This window comes from Plectrocnemia conspersa, unplaced genomic scaffold, assembly GCF_051122295.1.
Source record: "Plectrocnemia conspersa isolate PC_06_02 unplaced genomic scaffold, ASM5112229v1 ptg000008l, whole genome shotgun sequence".
In the NCBI taxonomy this organism is placed as follows: Eukaryota; Metazoa; Arthropoda; class Insecta; order Trichoptera; family Polycentropodidae; genus Plectrocnemia; species Plectrocnemia conspersa.
Genome location: NW_028277172.1, coordinates 13,998,283 through 14,017,321, shown reverse-complemented (window position 1 = coordinate 14,017,321; position 19,039 = coordinate 13,998,283). Strand labels below are relative to the sequence as shown.

The window sequence follows — 19,039 nt, the reverse complement described above, 5'->3', positions numbered from 1 at the left end:
GTGCGTTTCATCGCCGAGTGTTTGATGTTCCACATTGTTATGTATGAGATTTCGGTGTACTTACGACCTTTTGTATAACGATCGATTTTTTGCTTTATGATGTATTTTATGGTTATTTGTTTTTTATCTACTCACCGGGTGGTACATTTTTGTTGTAATCCGGATCCAGTTCGAAGTCTCGACTCTCCGAACCGTTGGGGATGCATAAGGCACTGGAAATAATTAATAAATAATTGATTAATATATTTAATTATATATTATTCTAGTGATCAGCTTAATATACAAAAACTATAACTATGAGTAATTGCTTATCTAATAATATTGGTTGTTGGTTAAGTAGCAACAACAGAGTTTTAGAAGCCATGTAGACAAGGCTATAAAGACATCATAATTTTATGTAGTAATTACATAAATTGTACGTAATTCGAAAATTGTTGCACATTTAATATTAATATGTAAACTAAAAATTAGCGCGTAAATGTTAGTAATGGGAAAATATTAATTACCTTCGTTTTATCTTATACAACAATTAAAACTATATTTGTTTTGCTTTTAGAAGCAAAATAATTTGTCTATGCCTAATCTAAGTATAATTTTATTGTAATTAAAGTTACTTCGGCGTTTAATACGAACTGTCAAATCGTGTGAGTTGGCCATAAAGATTTATAAAATATGGCCATACCCCATTGACTCTTAACAAAATCGACTATGGTCGTTATAATAATATATGTACACGCTAAATAATTGCCGATTGGAAATTGAAAAAATAGGCAATAAATATTTATTTATTGTGAATTTATATATGTTTTATTACATACACTCTTTTGAATTATTTTTCAATTTATGTTTATATATGTAACTGCCTGTGTGAAGGTCAGGGATTGGAAAATAAGCATATTTATTTATATTAATTTTATTATACCTCCATATCGCCAAAAATGTGTTTTATATGACATACGAGAATCATGGCCAAAGATTAGGCGGTTAAGACCAATAATTTATCTTTTATTCAATAAATTATGCGTTTGTACATATATAATTCATACTATTTAATAAACCTTGTATTTCTTTTTAAACTAATTACTATTATTATTTCTAACAATTCAATTTAAGTCTTTAAGAAACTTGATTAAGTTTCTATTGAGTATGTTCGGCAATTGCAAATAAGCATTTTTTTTATTATTATTATTGTGAATAAATAAAAATAATAACAGTTGTTGCCCGCAAAGCCTGCGAATAAGCGTAATCATATATCTGATGTTGCTTTGCTTTATAACAAAATATACGATAACTTTTTTTAAGCGATAGGAATATAAATTTAATTTATCAAGTAAACCAGCACAATAACGCGATGATATAAGTCATGCTTATTAAATTAAAAGTCATGCATTTTACATATTAATGTGGAATTCAATATATCTAATCTGAGGTAATCAATAGGACATAATTCCGTTTGATTACTTAAGATTAGATATTCCCTAGCTTTCCCTTTTTCTAAAACCACTTCATAATTCCATGATATTTGATCAACAATGTAGCATGTAAACAGCAAAAATGAACAGTACAATTGCAATTTAATTAAGCAAAACCATTCGATATATCTTTTAGCATGTCTACGAGCATTCTATGTGAATATTCTACGTTTTATACCACCGCTCCTCCTTCGCCACGTGAAAAATTTGCATAATGTAATTTTTACGATCGAGTAATGGGGCATGTTTTATGAAAGTGTAGTTTATCAGCGCGTATTATTAACCCCGTAAATACCATAAACATACATACACACCCACACGTTTAAACATTTCTCTGTAAATTTGCATAAAAGTGTGTGTGTATGCATTTATTTTTTTAATGAAAGAAAAAAATAATCGTGCGTCAAATTTGACCCACACGCCATGTTGCGTTTTTCAGTTTACACAGCTAATCTTACAGTGTGTCGTTTTTCTTGAGGGTTTCGTATGAAACGTTTTCATTTATACTCCTTATCATGTATACTTATGCATTATATGTACAGTAGGGCTCATACATTTGAAGTGTGTTTATTTAAAAAAATATTTAAACGGTTAATAATTACAAAATATTATTATTATTGTAAATATACATCTGTAATATAACAGGTAATAAGATTTAAGATGCTCGGCTTTGTTATGAGAAACGCATTTCATTTTGACGATTCGTCAGTTATTCGCGTCATCAATGTCATTGAAATAACGTGTCATAGATTCTATGACACTTTATTTCGCAGTATTCTTGAACCCCCGTATAACCAAATACTCCCTCTTGATCGAACAAGCTCAGAAAAGGTTATTCATATACCTTTTATAAGACGATATTTGGATATTATCCGTTTTTATATCCCAGCGCCTTTCTTTTAGGTTTATGTCGTTAAACATTTCTTCAAACTACTGAAGGGTGCTGTCGACAAGCAAACTATTCTCGGGGAATTTTACCATCGTGACGCATTGGGGTCACGATGGTCTTAATTTAATTTAAATATATAAAAAAAATTGAATAGATTATTCTTAGTATGTTTTTTAAAAGTAAGTGCTTTTCTTACTCCCAAATAAAATAAAAGCATTTATAAATTTTCTTTAAAAAATTACGATTTGATAAAAAAACAACATTTCATATATAATTGTTAATTTTTATTGCACGAATACGATTTTTTGATAAGAAATTGTAAAATTATTTTTGCTCAGAAAGTGTTAATAATATAAACAAAGTATTGAGCATATTTTTTTACCAATAAATGCTTTTATGGTAATCAAAAATTAATTTGGTATAAATTAATTTTAAGTGACGTAAATAATTAATAAGCACGCAAAGAGTTTTAGCATTAACTGAGGTCAGTTGCGTTCTTGCTATGTTTTTATAATACGTGCATATTAATTTTTTGTCGGTATAAAAAGCGTATCATTGCTGGGAGTTATTAAGTGACCTATTTTTTGACTAATGTTTTTTATTTATTTTTACAATTTAAGTTAATTTATTTTTGTCTTTTTAATTTTTGACAGCGGCGTTGGCATGTTGGCGGAAAATGAAATTTACATGTTACATATGAAAATTAAATAGGATTAAATCGAATATATAAAAAATATGTACATATTTGATTTTTTGTCTGGATTTAGTTATTCATTTCAATTTTCATTATTTTTAAAGTATAAAATTAATTAAAATGTCAATGTCACAAAGATAGTCATTGTTGATTGTCTACAGAAGTTAGATTATAAGTAGATCGATGTCGTCTTTGAAGACGCTAGGTCAACACATTGATTACATAAAGTATATTATTTATAATAAATAAATAATAATTTAAGTAAAATATTGCTTCTTAATATTTTAAGCATTAAGATTAAGGTGTTAATAAAAAAATACCAGTAAAAGCTGAAGGGATTATTTATCAATTGAAATTATAAAATATTGTACAAAAAATAAAAATGTATGTATCAATCGCCAGACATTGTTTATTAACCATTTGAACGCTCAAATTGGTCGCCTAATTGATTTTTTTTTATCTCTTAATGCAAAAATCAGTGAAAAATTGATTTCGAAGAAAATCTTTTTTTGATTAAAAAGATTAAAAAATCAAGAGTTTTCAACATAGAGTAACACAGTAAAATTTGCATTTTTTATAAAATAATTTAATATATATTTATTATATTTATTACGTAACGCATGTTACAATATTTTACAGTAGTAATAAAAATGTTTAAAATGGTATATTTAACCAAATAAATTAAAACAGCGTTAGCAAACTTTTTTATATGATTAAATATCTAATAGTTAAATATACAAACAAAAAAATCAGATTAAAAAATATTAAATATCATTTAGATTTGATAAATAAATATATATTAATCTATTTTATTTTTATTAGGATAACGATGAAAACAATTTATCATATGTTATTAGACAACGATAATGATTAAAAAAATATTCATACAGGTTTTGCGAATATATTTATAAAAAAATAATGAAATATAATATTAACATTTATTAATGAAGATATTATGGAAACAGTCAAAATTTTCGTATTATTGTATAATTGAAAATTAATAGAATATAATAATTGTCGTTTTAATCATAATGATTTATTGTTAAGTTATGTCACAACATGGGGGGGGGGGTTGATATCATTGGATATCATCGCAGATGACATCTGTCAACAACGGCAATATTAATAATCGATTATTGAGAAAAATGTTTTTTTCAATAATATTTTATCAATCTGGGGCACGAAGTTAGTACTTCCTATCATCAAAATTGACTGCAGATGGTCGTCTGTTAATGTTGACCTATATTTCGATTTAACGTAATTTATTTTCAAAAAATACTTTTTACAAAGGTATGAAGGTGACCGGATTATTTCGCAAACGAAAATTGCGCACACGAAAATTCGTTCTAAATTGACCAAATTCATCGCCTGAAGTACACTTTTTTCTGATAAATTTGTTTTTTTAGCATATCATCACTTCCAATTGAAGGTTAGGTGGGAGCTTCTCAATTGTAGTCAAATGGACTTTGAAGCATGGAAATGTCTTTTGCACTTGCAATAAGATCCGTAAAACGCTGCTGGAACTATAGTTTAATCTCAAAATACATGGTCGTCGCAATTTTTTTGTGAAAAAGAAGATTTCACTTCTTGCTCTAATTTTTGACAGCATGGAAAATGCACAAAGCAGTTTGACATAATTTGTGACTCAATCGACGTTAATTGTCGGTGTCATTCACAAATGAGCAATGTTTTCCCCAGTAGATTAAAGTTTAAAGGGACATATTTCTGTTAAGACAAAAATATATAATATGTTATACAGCGGTTGAGACGTAGGCTGCAGGCACCTCCAAAGAGATTTTCTCTAAATTACGGATGTCGAGCTGGACCAGTGGACGCGAAGAGAGAAGCGGCGGCTTCTGCGATGTCAGTCTCCCATTGGTTTAAGTCCAAGATCTGATCCATTGAACTCCGATGTGGATGTTTAGTATAGATGCCAATCCAAATCTCTAGGAGACAGTTCTTAAAAGGAAGTGTCAGAGTAAAAGTGCTGAGTGGAAGTTATCCCTGGTTGTAGTATTAAATACATTTTGTTGTTTGCCCTTTTTCGGTGGGACGATCAATTACAACAAATTGCCATTGACCCAGGTCAGAAACGGAAACACCCGAATGCATGGATTAACTTTTCTTAATGTGGCGTATACTTTAATCACCATAGAAATATGCAGTTGGCATGTTGTTCATTTGCTGGTTTTAGATCTTTAAGACGTTCTCAAGTGCGAATGTTCTCATTTAAAAAAAACACACGAAACTTTTTCTAAGCAATATTATAAATCAATTCCGACAAAATATCAGTTATTAAAACGTTCATATCATATCACTGCCGTCGTCGTGCGACGACGAGGAATATTATTAAATATTTTGTTTTTACTTTCAAGATGTACCTCCCACCACCCAGCCCGCCGAGTTGTCCTCGAATAATCATTGCTTTCGGGATTCTCCCGCAAAGTGGTATTTTTGGTTAGATAATAATCTCACTTGTAAAAACTCTCGTTTGTTGGCGTGATAGTGTTAGCGGCGTGATCCCGAGGTGTATCCCGGGCTATCTGGCCCGTTGCCAAGCGGGACGACGAGACAACAGTACATCATCGCCGTGGTGCTCTTGCATCACCTGTGTGTGTCTGCTTCGATTGTCAATAGCAATTATTTGCGGACGTCATCATGAACGGACTATTACACGGCTCGTTGTGACGCCATTGCAGATTCAGGGGTGGCAAAAGATAGTTTAAGATAAATTATTATTATTCTTAAAAAAAAATTGTCAATATAACGATAGTAAAATATATAGATGTCACTTTCAAAAGTGAACGATGCGCTTAGAAATTCTTGTAGGGTGTTATTGTTACTAATCGCAGAAAAACTGTTTTAACCATATCCCCTATATATAGGTAACTAAAAACATTTTTACAACTTTTTTTCATTAATTAGATCACGAGAAGATTTGACAATAGCGCCAAAGCTATAGTAGATTTAGTGATTCAGCGTTTTTTAAACAATATTATTGCACTATTGACTCCAAGATTTTTTTCCAAGCAGCTTATATTTTTGAGACGCTATATAGATTGTAAAATGCCATATAATAAATCGCACCCTGAATTCAGAAATCGCAAAACAGGAAAATACACGCATCTCCTAATCAATGAAATAAGATATTTTAATTATAGACTCAAAATATATTAGGTAGTGATTTCACATGTGTTGTAAATTTCCTCTGTAACATGACAGGCGATAGTCCAATATGGTTAAAATCGCAATCAACACCTACAAATAGTGTTTTTTTTTTTGTTTTTTGATTTTTCATTCATATGGTTTGGTTTCTTGATGTTTTCCATTTCTTGAAAAATAAGAATTTATTTTCACTTTTCGATTTTTTTCGTGAATTATCAAGAATGTTTGATGATTGAAAATATCTATAATTATAGTATATATGATAATTTTAGACACGTTTTATTCATTAAAAATATTCTGCATTTTTATAATCATATGATTATAATAATATAAAATATTGTTATAAATACATTTATATTATTTATTAACAAAGAATTGGGTGATCGTTAACCCTTTATGTGCCAAATATACGACCGTAATGCCAGCCATTGTTAAAAAATTATAAAGGCACAAATTGCTTGTGACAGCCCTGACGACATTAAGAAGTTAACATTTAATTTTAGTCATTTTATGAAAGCTATAGAGTGGTAATAATTTTAAACGTTTTTCCATAGATGTACATAGAGTCTTGTTATATCATTTCAAAGTATAAATGCGAATTTTTGCGAGAGCTTAATAGGAACTCGATAGAGCTTTCTTAGAGTCCGTGGCATACAAACGGTTAAATATAACACACTCCAATAGGATGATGATTTGTTGTAATGAACGCGAATTATCGAAGGACCAAAATGGATCGATTTTCTTTGATTGATTACAGAGCTTTGGATTACGAATAAATTTTAGGCTTCTGAATGTATAGAAAAATGTTAATAACAGCTGTTTCTGCTTTACATTTTCATATTTCGAGCAAAATAAATAAAAAAGCTCTAGAAAAAACAAGATTGATGTACGCAGACAGACAAATTTTAAGGCGTAACTCTGTGGAAAGCCCCCATATATTTTTACAATCTGCCGATTCTCGCGCGAAGCGGTTTTTTATTATCTGATTATCAATATAGTTCTTAAATTACCAAAGCTAAGGTTAGAATAGTTTTGCCATTCAAATACTTCCGGACTCCAAGAAAGTATGCATATTTTCAAACATCTGACACGGATACACCCTTTCTTATGCAGCGGTATAAAAAATGCAGCAATTGTAAAACATACAATTTAAAAAATATTCGTACAATTTTTTTAAAAAAGGCTATGCAAATTCTCGATAAGAAACACTTAACACTCAGCTCGATTTTATTTAAATTATTTATTTGAAATTATAAAAAATTAGGAAAGTTTAATCTGTGATAATCAATATTGTAAAATGATCTCCCAGACACGATATAAATTGAAAAATTATTCATACATTTATGTATTCTACTGTGTAGCTAATACTTTTATTAATGCTTAAAGAATTGTTTCCTTCTTAAAAATAAATGCTTCAAAGTATCAAAAATTTGTTTTTGCTTCAAAAATTTGTTTCTTTCTTAATATAATTTAACATCACACAATTGTTTTGTTTTTCTTATTTAAAAATAAAATATTAGTTTTTTGTTTTTTTTTTGACGACAATAGTAAATTCAATAAAAAAATAATTGATTAACTTTTCTAGGATTTTAAATTTTCACAATAAGAAACCCTGAGTTGCATAGACATTTTTTGCTAATTTTAAACATTTATTCAAAAAAATATATGTAATATATAAATAGAAAATATAAACAACAGTAGTAGGAAGTGAATAGTAGCATACTTATTTTTCAAACCTTCTAAATGAATTCTGAATTAAAGAAAAACTTGATATATTATATGTTTAATAGGTTGACATCTGCCGTCGATTCATGAAACATGTTATTGTTGTGCGCTCGATCGACTACTGCCATTGATCAAATCTAAAGGACGATGCTTAGCACTTAGATAGATGACAATTGGCCGAACATAACAGATATTTCGCAATTGACGCATATTGACGTCAATACGCGTCCGCCATCTATTATTGCCGCTTTTCCCTAACCGAAAACAGACGTCGGACGCTTATTTTTGCACACGGTATCTAGTGCACTTGGTCTTATCGTGCGTGCTTCGATCAGATTTAGAGGTGCAATCTGTGTTAATGTCAGCGCGTCGAGGCGAGTATATCTTTGTGGTCTAGGGCAGTGCCAGACTGCGTCATCTTGATAGACTATAGACAGACGGCGATGACTACTAAAGATCAAGGAACTGACTTGTAGTGGAAAGTTTGAAGGTGTATCGATTTGATGTCATGGACGGTCAAGTTTGTTCAAGTATTTAAATTGGAAAAAATAAGTAAACGGTTACACAGCATTACACATTATGTTAATAATGAGATCTTAATATCTAGTAAACAATATCTTAAAAATTACAACAATAAGTTATACTTTCATTTCTCTAGTACGTTATGTTTTTCACGTTATTTGTCAAAAATACTTTTACTAGTCTATTTATGAGTAATTTTTTAACACTATATAGTCACTCAAATCCTCCATAGTATTTTTTGTTGCTATTATGCAAATATGTTATTTGTTATATGGATGGCAAAATTGGGTATTCCCTGAATTTCATTACTTTTTGTGTAAATATTCTACCCTACAAAATTAATACATAAACTTTTCAGTAAAATCAATTTATTTCAGTAAATACACATTACTTATCTTTGCATATTCTTTTTTTGGAAGTATTTAAAACTACTATGAGTATTATATATATCCAGCAAAATAAAAAAATATGAGCTATATTATAAAACAAACGCCATAAAATAACGCGAGCGACCGCATTTTCTGGTGAAATATTGCAGTAATAAAGCGTTTAACAATAATATGGCACATAATTATAATTAAATCTTGTTGATAATAGTAAAACTATTAATTAAAAGATTATATAAAGCTTAAAAATATTTTTCAGGAATGAAAAAATATATTCTAATAAGCTATAATTTATCTAGATTAGAATAAGTAATGATGTAACTTAAGGCTCGGAACAAACTGACATAGAGTTTCATTCCTACAAAACTATAAAAAAAAAGTACAGCTTGTAAAATTCTTTCTTGGTTATTAATTATTGGCATTGGAATATTTTAATGTACATAGTATATATTTATGTTACAATAAATATGTATTTGTTAGTTAAGTTATAGTTTTAGTAGTATAAATATATTATCACTAATTGTATCAGTGAAACATATCCGAATACATTTTCATCAGTATTATAAAGCTCAGCATTTCTCATTTGTCATCACAGTTATCTCTGATCATTGACTTGAAAGACTTCGATCAATCGATCATTGCAGATTAGATTTTTATACATTTTCCTTTTCTTAAGAATAAATATTGTCATGAATAATTAAAATATAATTAATTAAGGGCATAATCTATTGATTGTAAGCTGTAATATAAATTAAAATATATGTCACTGATTCACAGACTTTGATTTTAATGTCTTACTATATAATAGTTTTTTATTGTGTTTACCCCGCTGTAATGCATTAGGCTAACGTCTGTCATGCTGCGATTAACGTATATGAAATATGACATATTTCTAGGTACAAATTATTAGTATATTGTAACGCATTAGGCTAGTGCATATCGTGATACAGCGGTAGACGTGCAAGTATAGTAGAGTACGCTCGGGATAAGGATGCCGGTTTGTTATTGTGTGCGTTTACATGTATATGAGAGGGAGAAGCAATGTAGCGTGTACTTCGTTGTCTCGCTTTCTCGTTTTAGGACAGTCGCTGATTCGTCAACGCTGGTATTCATCATTAAAGTGCAGTGTGGCACAGAAGTTCGATCTTCTCTAGTGATTTATTTTAAATAATTTTGTGTTGATATTGGTTTAACCCAGATATTCCCACTGTCCCATGGGTAGGTCACTAAACTCATGCCACTGCTTTTTATTTATAAATTAAATTTTAAGAGAACAAAATTTCTTGGGCATATCTGGGTTAATTAATATCAAGGCTTCAAATATACACTGTAAGTTATTCGTTCTATTACCCGTGGATTCAAATATTTTAATTATTTTTCTATTAATCCGTACGTTGTTGGTTTTTTTACACTATTCTCTGTAAGGCTTAAAAAAGTTATTATTCTTATCGTTGCGCCAATGATAATTTTTTAATTTATTCAATGGTTTCTAATAATTTAATAGAGTCGTCGAGCCATTAAACAATCTGCGAATAATTTCTTTCCCCATATTATATCTTTTTGCTTTTGAACAATAGCTAAAGATTTAATTATTTTTTTGACTAGTGAAAGATTATGAATTTTGCAAATATTTAATTAATGACATCAATGTTTGGTTTCTTCGATTATATAATATATTTTTAATTGTCCGTTGAAATTTCCAACTTAGCTCAGATGTATGTATGTTAAATAAACATATATTTTCTTTTAAAATAAAAAAAATAAATATTCTGAGCGAAATTGTTTTGAGCCACACAGTTCACGCACACAATAACAAACCGGAATCCTTATCCCGAGCGTACTCTAAACCATAACACCTAATACTTTAGCTTTCTTTTTTATTCAAGTTATAAAACGTTTTCTGTTTTTTTTACCTTGTAACCATTAACGTTTTATTTTCTTCTTCTCTGCATCGTATCAAAATAAAACATATGTATACACGAAAATGAATATAAACAATATCATCATATTGAAATAAATGTTTTCAAAAAATATATACAGTTTAAAATTATCCAGTAATTTATTAGTTATTAGTTATAAATAAATATTAAAATCATAAGATATGCCATAAAAAATGTTTTTCGCTTGTAACTGTGTATATACGTAAATACTAATATTTAAAAAATAACTTAATAAGATCGTAGTATCTTACATGTTTAAAAAGCAACAAAATGTATATATACAATTATTTAAAATAACCGAAAGTTTTAATATATTTTATATATTTTAAATCTCTGATTTTTTCAATTTACTTGAAATACACAATATAATTTGTGTCGGGACCACCCGTATTCGTTGTGACGAAATTAGTATTAAAAAACATGCAGGAATCTTATATTATCATTTGATTGATTTGTATCTCTTGGACTTTCTAGGAATAAAGTTTTTTTCTTAATTTAAGCAAAGGCTCTAAAATGTCGAGCAAGTATTGGAGCCCGGTATTTCCAATGTATCTTATGACAAAGTATTATGCAGATACAGTCCAATATATTTATTCGATAATAACAAAGAGTCTGTTTCCACTCCAAATCATCGAGATTAGCCAGACGATCGATCGAATTGCATAAACATGGTTGTTCTGAATCACCCGACAATCATAGCAAGAATATATTTATTAAAATTATTATTATTTTCACAGTCAGTTGCTAAATAGCGGCAATTCTAAAAAAAAAATAAAAAAACGTAATTTTTAGAGATTTAAAATGTTTTATAATATAGATATTAAAATGTTATAGATCATATATTTATTTTTATTTGGGATATTTATTAACATGATAACTGCCGTAGTTTTAATCAAACTTGAACATATAAAAAAATTGAGCTTATAAATGTATTGATTCAGTTTATTTCCATTAGGTCTTAAAAATATGCGTATAGGATAAAGATCAAAACATAAGTTTGTATTTAAACTATCTGAACCATCAATCAATTTTTAATACGAAGTACCTTAGCTTTAAATTTATAACAACAATAAAACTACAAACTACAAAAATAAGATATACATCCATATATCACACATTTTCGCGTTTACGAGCGGTGTTTGTCGTCGTTTCAATAGTCGTTTTCTGACACCGTGACGCATATACGTCATTTATTGCACAATCATTGCCAAAAAACACACAAACATATACACATGTACTTGAAAATTTATACCTTTGCTGTTATCAAAACACGAAACAGGAACCGTCACTCTCGCCAGGAAGTTCCTATTTTTTCGATAATAAACGACCACCAAATGACTTAGCAATTTTTATTCATTCAACCGAACCCATTAACCGAAAGCTTCCTAAGCTTAACCTTTCGATTTGCGCTAATGTGTGTGTATGATGATAACAATAGAGAACAAAACGTGCTCCTGGTCAAAAATAGACGGGAGGCAAACCTTGATTTTTTCTTTTTTGGCCTTGAAAATTTGGCCGACATCTAAGCTTAAATACAGAGACAATGATGAGTTTTGGCAATTAAAAACACGATAGCTTCCAATGAGAAGTATTAAACGCGCATTAATATAAATATATTATATTATTTAACTAATAAATTAATTGCGAGGTGAGTGGCGCGCCTAGTGCCGTTATGTTATTAATAGAGTGTGATTGAGTTGGGTGTTTAATTAAAAAGTGTTATAATTACCCTGTACAACAAGATGTAAAGTCACTTTGATAATATAGTGATGTCTCGTTAGTATTTAAAATTTTCCTGAAAATACCTTTAAAATCTTTTATGATTTAATATATTAAACAATGATATATGGTACATTTTCACTCTTTTAAGGCTCATAATTGGCTTTAATTATAATAATGATTTATACAAATAGAAATAGTGATATTTTTGTTATTAAAATCGCAAAAAAATGTTTGGTATATTTTTATTGTATTCATTTATATAGTATTCTCTTGTAGTAAGTTTTTTGCTAACATATACATTTTTTTGTTATATATGTATTATTTCACTATGATTAAAATTAATTGTCTGCCTGGAGTTACTTCACACCAAGCAGGCATATGTATGTCAAGATGCGTCTGATTAATTGTTTGTGTATTATGATTTTATTATTGTGGTAAGCACGATCTTTATAATAAACATCGGTCTAAGGGCCATAATGGTGGCAAACCTTTTAGAACGAAGTTCTGAAATGTATTTAAGCTAGATTTCTATTCTATTTAAATTAAATTAAATTAAATTATTACCCTGTTCACATTAAAGAGTTGGCAAAGCTTGTCTATGTTTTGTGAATATTCATCATCTAGTACATCTGACATCATATTTTGGTGAAGATGTGCTTTCATCACGTTAGTCTTCTATCCGTGTGTCATTAAATGGATGACCATTTAAAGACACTTGAGGGCAATGTTTTCTGTTCAGCGTGAAAGTAATCTGTCAGTGGATCTACATGCAAAGTCAAGACAGTTTCTCGTCCGCAAATGTCACAATTGTTGTTCGTCTTGTTCTTGAGAGATCAGCAGTAAAATTCAAATAAACTATTGGTCCCAGTACACTACACTGTGCCACTCCTAAATTGATTTCATTTAGATTCATGTATTCCTCTTTAACCCTTACATGGAAATATCTTCCTTTTATGTACGACTCAAATACTTTTTTTTACGTTTTGTAACGAGAGATAACTTCAGTTTATAAAGCAGACCCTCATGCCACACCATGTTGAATGTTTGGCTAATGTCTATATTTTTTCTTCTTAATCATTGTTTATATTTTTAACAATTTTATGAACTATTTTTATCGTGTTATATTGATTTCTAAAAGCAAATTGATGGTTTGTAATTGGGTTATTCTTCGATTATGTTTTGCAAACGTTTTAGAAATATTTTTTTGAATACTTTTACCACTATGGGCAGTCAGCTAATTTTTCTATAATAATTTACTTCTATATGTTATACTTCTGGTTTCTGTACCATTATGATTTTAGCAATTTTACAAGACGTGGGAAAGTAGTGAAATTTTAATATAGCATTATATATAAAGTTGATTACTTACATTTTGCCAGTTATCGACTCAAAACATTGTGCCTTCTTTGAATCGATGTCTGTACGTATTATTTGCATAACTTCTTTTGCTTCAAGATCATATTATATAGCCCTTTCATAAAATGTCACAATAGTAGAGATATTAAATGGTGTAAATTCATTATTTAAGTGAGCAGAAAGATTTTGGCCTTATTTTTATCGCTTCTAGCCCGTTTTTCGCTTTTCATTGGCGAAGTATTGTATTCGTTGTTTTAATTATTTCTTAATAATCCTTAGCTTTTTATTCAATTTAATTCTCTTTTTGATTTGATTTGCTGCAACTGTTTTAGCAGTTTTTTTTTTTTTTGATTTTTATTAGTTAACATTAATGTGTGATTTTTCTTTTTTTTCAACTGTGTTTTCATAAGGAAAATTATTCCAAACTGCAGTTTGATTTGTTTTTGTTAATTGCTTAATTTCCTGATCTAATTCTTTAATATTTTTTTAAAGATACATATAATTTAATCTTTTGGTTTAAGTCTTTTCTGAACATATCTCAGTCAGTTTTATGATTATAACAATACAGCATAAGTTGAATTTTATATATAAATTAAATTATTTTATATTTGTGGTTAAAAAATAGTTAGTGTATTTGATATTCGTTTGCGTATTTTGGATAATTGAAATCATGCAATTTGATTCAATTAATCTTTTTGTTTAAAGTATTTTAAGTTAAATATTTTTATTAAGACTATACATTTAAAAAGTTGATAAGATTAAATTGTTCATTGTGAAGATTTTTTTTGCTAGAATATGCATTTTATTTGTTACAGTCGTTTTCATTATTATCTACAGTTAAGTGTTACTCCAAATATTTCACTGAATTTTGACACAAGGATGCAATAATTTATTTTGTATATAAATTATACATTGATTTAAAATATAAAATCTCAGCATGAATAGTTATTTTAATTGATTTTATGTATTCGAGTGATGTGCGATATTTAAAATATATTTATGATACAATATGTAATGAAGCATTATATATATTATAAGTGTAATCTAATTTCACCTGTTTCATTTGGAAAGCAACAAAGCAGAAAGTGGAAAGTATTATTTTGCTAATTATTCATATCACCCAAACTATTAGTAATATATTGTATATCTTAGAAGCACTATTATAACTTTACGATTTTTTCTTAAAAACAATCTCAATTATGATAAAGCTCCTGGGCATGATTTTAATTATAGAAAAAAAGAACTTTCAGAAAATAGTATTGAATCTATTACATTAATGGTGTAGTGACTCTCAATGTAATTCAAAAACTAAGGAATGTTTCACAATACGATAAATTCTAAAAATCTAGGTAACAATAGTCAATAAGCTGTTGATGATTTTATATATTTATATTGTTAAGTTAGGCTAGAATTAAATACTGTAAATCATATTGAATTGACTAAAATCGATACCAAGAAACGCCTAAAAAGTAAGAATATACTGATAGGATACTATGAATAAGCTCTAATTAGAAAGTAAATCGCTGATTAACGATTTAACTGTATGTAAGCAGTATAGTAAGAATTAAGCAAATATCTAAAAAATAAAAATTCTTCATAATACTGCCCACAATAAACATGTTATTTCTGTATTGAATGGGATTTTTAATAACCCCCATTTAGAACTATTTTAGATATTTTTTTATGTATGTATATCTGACGAAACTATGGCAGTAATCGTGTCTATAAAAACCGTTGTATCACATAAATATAAGTGATTTTGAGGTGTGCTGTTGGTTTTGAGTTTTTTTTTGTAGTGGGGACATGACATTTAATAATTAATTAAATTATGCATTTTTTTTATCAATTAAGTGAATTCAATATAGAAACTTATGATGCCAACTGGAAAATACGGAAGTAGTCTTTAATTAAATATATTTCAATGTTTATTTTTTCATATTATTAATTGCAGTAATGTTTGTTCACATATTGTTCATATAAGTTGGCAAATACAGTTTTCATTTGAGCTGAAGTCCGTTATAAAACTCTGGTAACTTCATTAATTTAATTGAATAGTAAATCAATTACTTCTAGTTGTAAATTCTGAAAAGAGCCTTGAAAATTAATTTTGTGAAGATGCATTCTATGCATTGTAAAAATCAATTTATTGACAACTAATAATTACTTTTTTATTTTTTATACATTGATTTGGAAATTACCAATTATAAACTTTCATCTTTATTATGTTACTTTTTAATATTTTGCGTTTTATAACTTATGTTTCAAATTGAGATGTTTACCAATTTACCATTTCTAGTATTTCTTTAACTATTTTCCATCATAAATATATAGATATATGAAGTTAATTGTTTTTTAATTGTAAATCTTCCGATGCAACATGATAAAATATGGAGCTAATACATTCAACAAATACTAATTATGTAGTGTGACACCAGACTGAAATCAATGTCTGTAAATCAGTGATATATATGTATTTTAATAATTTAAACTATTATTACATCTTATAATCTATAGGTGTCAGTGTGCACGTGTGCATCGATTTTTTTATTTATCACGCTATTCGTCTGTGAGATAAGAAAAATCTAAGAAAACCTAAATTGTGATGATCCACTAGAATTATAACTATATAATAATCACTAATTTCAATCTCCCAGACACGATATACATTATGGGATTCAGACCTAAATCTTTTAGGTATTACTTACCAACTTATGCTATTGATATGTGTGCATATATTTAATTTTGCAACTTAACTGACAGTTATTTAAAAAATATTAGTAAAATAAAATCGCAACCTTTGTACAGAAACCGGTTCTGTGGAAGACAGATATAAAGTGGCAGTCAAAGAAACTACTTTGAATAATTTGATTTTTGCGACCCTCTAATAGATAGTATTATATCTACCTAAATATAACAATGTGAATGAAACCATATTAGACGATAATAACAAAAAAAAGCCATTATATTTACCTTGTAAATAACAGTGCGCATGCGCACACAGTGATTGTGTTGAACGACATCTTCTCTAATATAAATAATTAATTTTAAAATTAACACTCAACCGAGTTCACTCTTATACGGACGCACAGCACTTATTGTCATCTTCGCCTATTTTTCTACCGAACCACATTTTGTGTCATTTTATTACAACTCAAGTTGATACGAATGAATAAAATGATCATTTTATTTTGATTAATTTAGTAATGAGATATTAAATTTTGACGTATCGCCAACATGGTCACTTTTTTCGGTGCTACGGCCGATATTTAAAAACGATTTCCGTTTGACGTTTGGCGTCAGCCGGCGGCGACCGACTTTCAATGAATGAATGACTTTTTAGGGTTGGGTTTCGGGGGCGCCTGTTTTCAGCGAGGGTTGGCAACAAACTGGCGGCGCTAGGTCACGGGCGGAACCTTCGTGGTTCGCGATTTGCGCGCGACACTCGCGAGCAGGGCCGCCGCGACAATTTTATTTTGCATAGATAAAAATATATACACGTGCATATGTGTGCGTGTACGGTCCAGATATATCTTGTACCCGGACGGTCCTGCCAGAGATTTGGTCTCTAGTAAATCGTGGGAGCTATATCTTTTCCGATAGATGTTGGGGAAGGTTTGAAAGAAGATTCGCGTTAGTGGCAATAGTGCAGGATTTGATCCGTTGGGAGATGCATAACGAAAGTTTTAGTTGTGCAACTTACATAATGACGCTCTCACAAGAAACACAGTTTTTGCATAATGTGCATACAAACATAGAGGGTGGATTTTTTTCATCCAAAAATAGGACCTAATTAGGTTATTAGATGACTACAACTTTCTGCAATAATATACTCTTAACAACTCGCTACGATGCTTTCGAACACTACAAATTTAAACTCAACTTTCAAACCCTAATCGTATTATAAACTGATTTTACTGATAGTCTTATTTGATTTAATACTAGCGGAAATTCTTTTGTTGTAATTTAAAACTATTATGTCTAAATACTAAAATTATTCTAATTACTACAAATTGTTTTTACTATGTATTAGTACATTCCATAAATGAATTACTTATACTTTTTAATTCTCTTATCTGTCTCCAAGAAAAATAGTGAAGCAATAAAATCATTACTAAATTGCGCTTTGTTTCACCAGACAAAAAAGTCGAGAAGTATCTGTAGTTGCTTATGGGCGTAAACTTCATCGTCTTATACAACTACGAACGGAGAATGGTTTACTTTAGGACATATATCAGCACGATAGATCAGTGGTTTAAGTCAGTAATTAATACCTGTAAGATCCGGAATGGAATCCCATTTGGACTTTGTGTTTTTAAATTATCGAAATTAGTGATTATTATATATTGTATTATAATTATAATAGGCTCGTGTAGGGTGATCCAATGGCGTTAAATCGCACGATCTTGACGAAAAACTAGCAATTGACATTTTGAACCACGTGATTATTGACAACTGTCTGATTTACAGTGCTGCCAACATAGGAAACTAGAATTAGATCAACTTGTATTTGTCGGGCTAGAATTTATATTACATGGGTCAGAATTTATATTAAAAGGTTAAAATATAAGCGGGCAGAATAAAAGTTAAACAGTCAAAATTTATATTAAATGCTGAGAATTATTTTGGCAATAGTGTTATCGTTTAGTGTTGTTATTGATGTATCGCTGAAGATTGATACAATTGGTCGATCTGTCATTTGCATGTCGGCAATTCATTATTATTAACATTATCAAAGTGTATTAAAGCTTTTTTGGTTGGGCTCGCTACATTGTCAGATTTCAACACAACAAGCCAAGCGTGGTATCAGCCGCCGCTCTTTCGTTATTCCCGCTTCGATGAGAGTAATTTATGTTATTCCCGCTAGCTCGCATCTAGCCTGTTCAACATTTTGGTGCAAGTGCGATATTTTATTAGATATATCTAAAATAAATAATTTATTTCCTATTTATAAATGCTATAATATTATTTGTAATTCATATGATCGTTCTCTATTTCAATTCCGATCGTCAAATATTTTTATTCTTACCATATGCAACTTTTATTGTAACAATTTGTTATTTATTCTGACCCTGAATAATATAATTATGGTAATTCATTATTTATTTATTTTTTATTCTAATCGTATGCTATTTTTAATCTGAACATTTGATATTTATTCTGACTTTGAA

General features: G+C 29.1%; 1 protein-coding gene across 2 annotated transcripts in view; it reads right to left on the bottom strand.

Annotated features, from left to right (window-relative positions):
- Positions 1-17,318, bottom strand: part of LOC148233066 (glycine receptor subunit alpha-4-like) — a 58,788-nt gene extending 41,470 nt beyond the window's left edge. For both annotated transcript variants that reach the window (XM_088189832.1, XM_088189833.1), the window contains exons 1-2: positions 16,842-17,318; positions 136-212 (exon numbers count right to left, since the gene is read on the bottom strand). In XM_088189832.1, coding sequence (XP_088045958.1) covers positions 136-212; positions 16,842-16,891 — 127 coding nt within the window. In that variant the 5' untranslated portion in view covers positions 16,892-17,318. The remainder of the gene's footprint in view (positions 1-135; positions 213-16,841) is intronic.
- Positions 17,319-19,039: the final 1,721 nt, after the last annotated feature.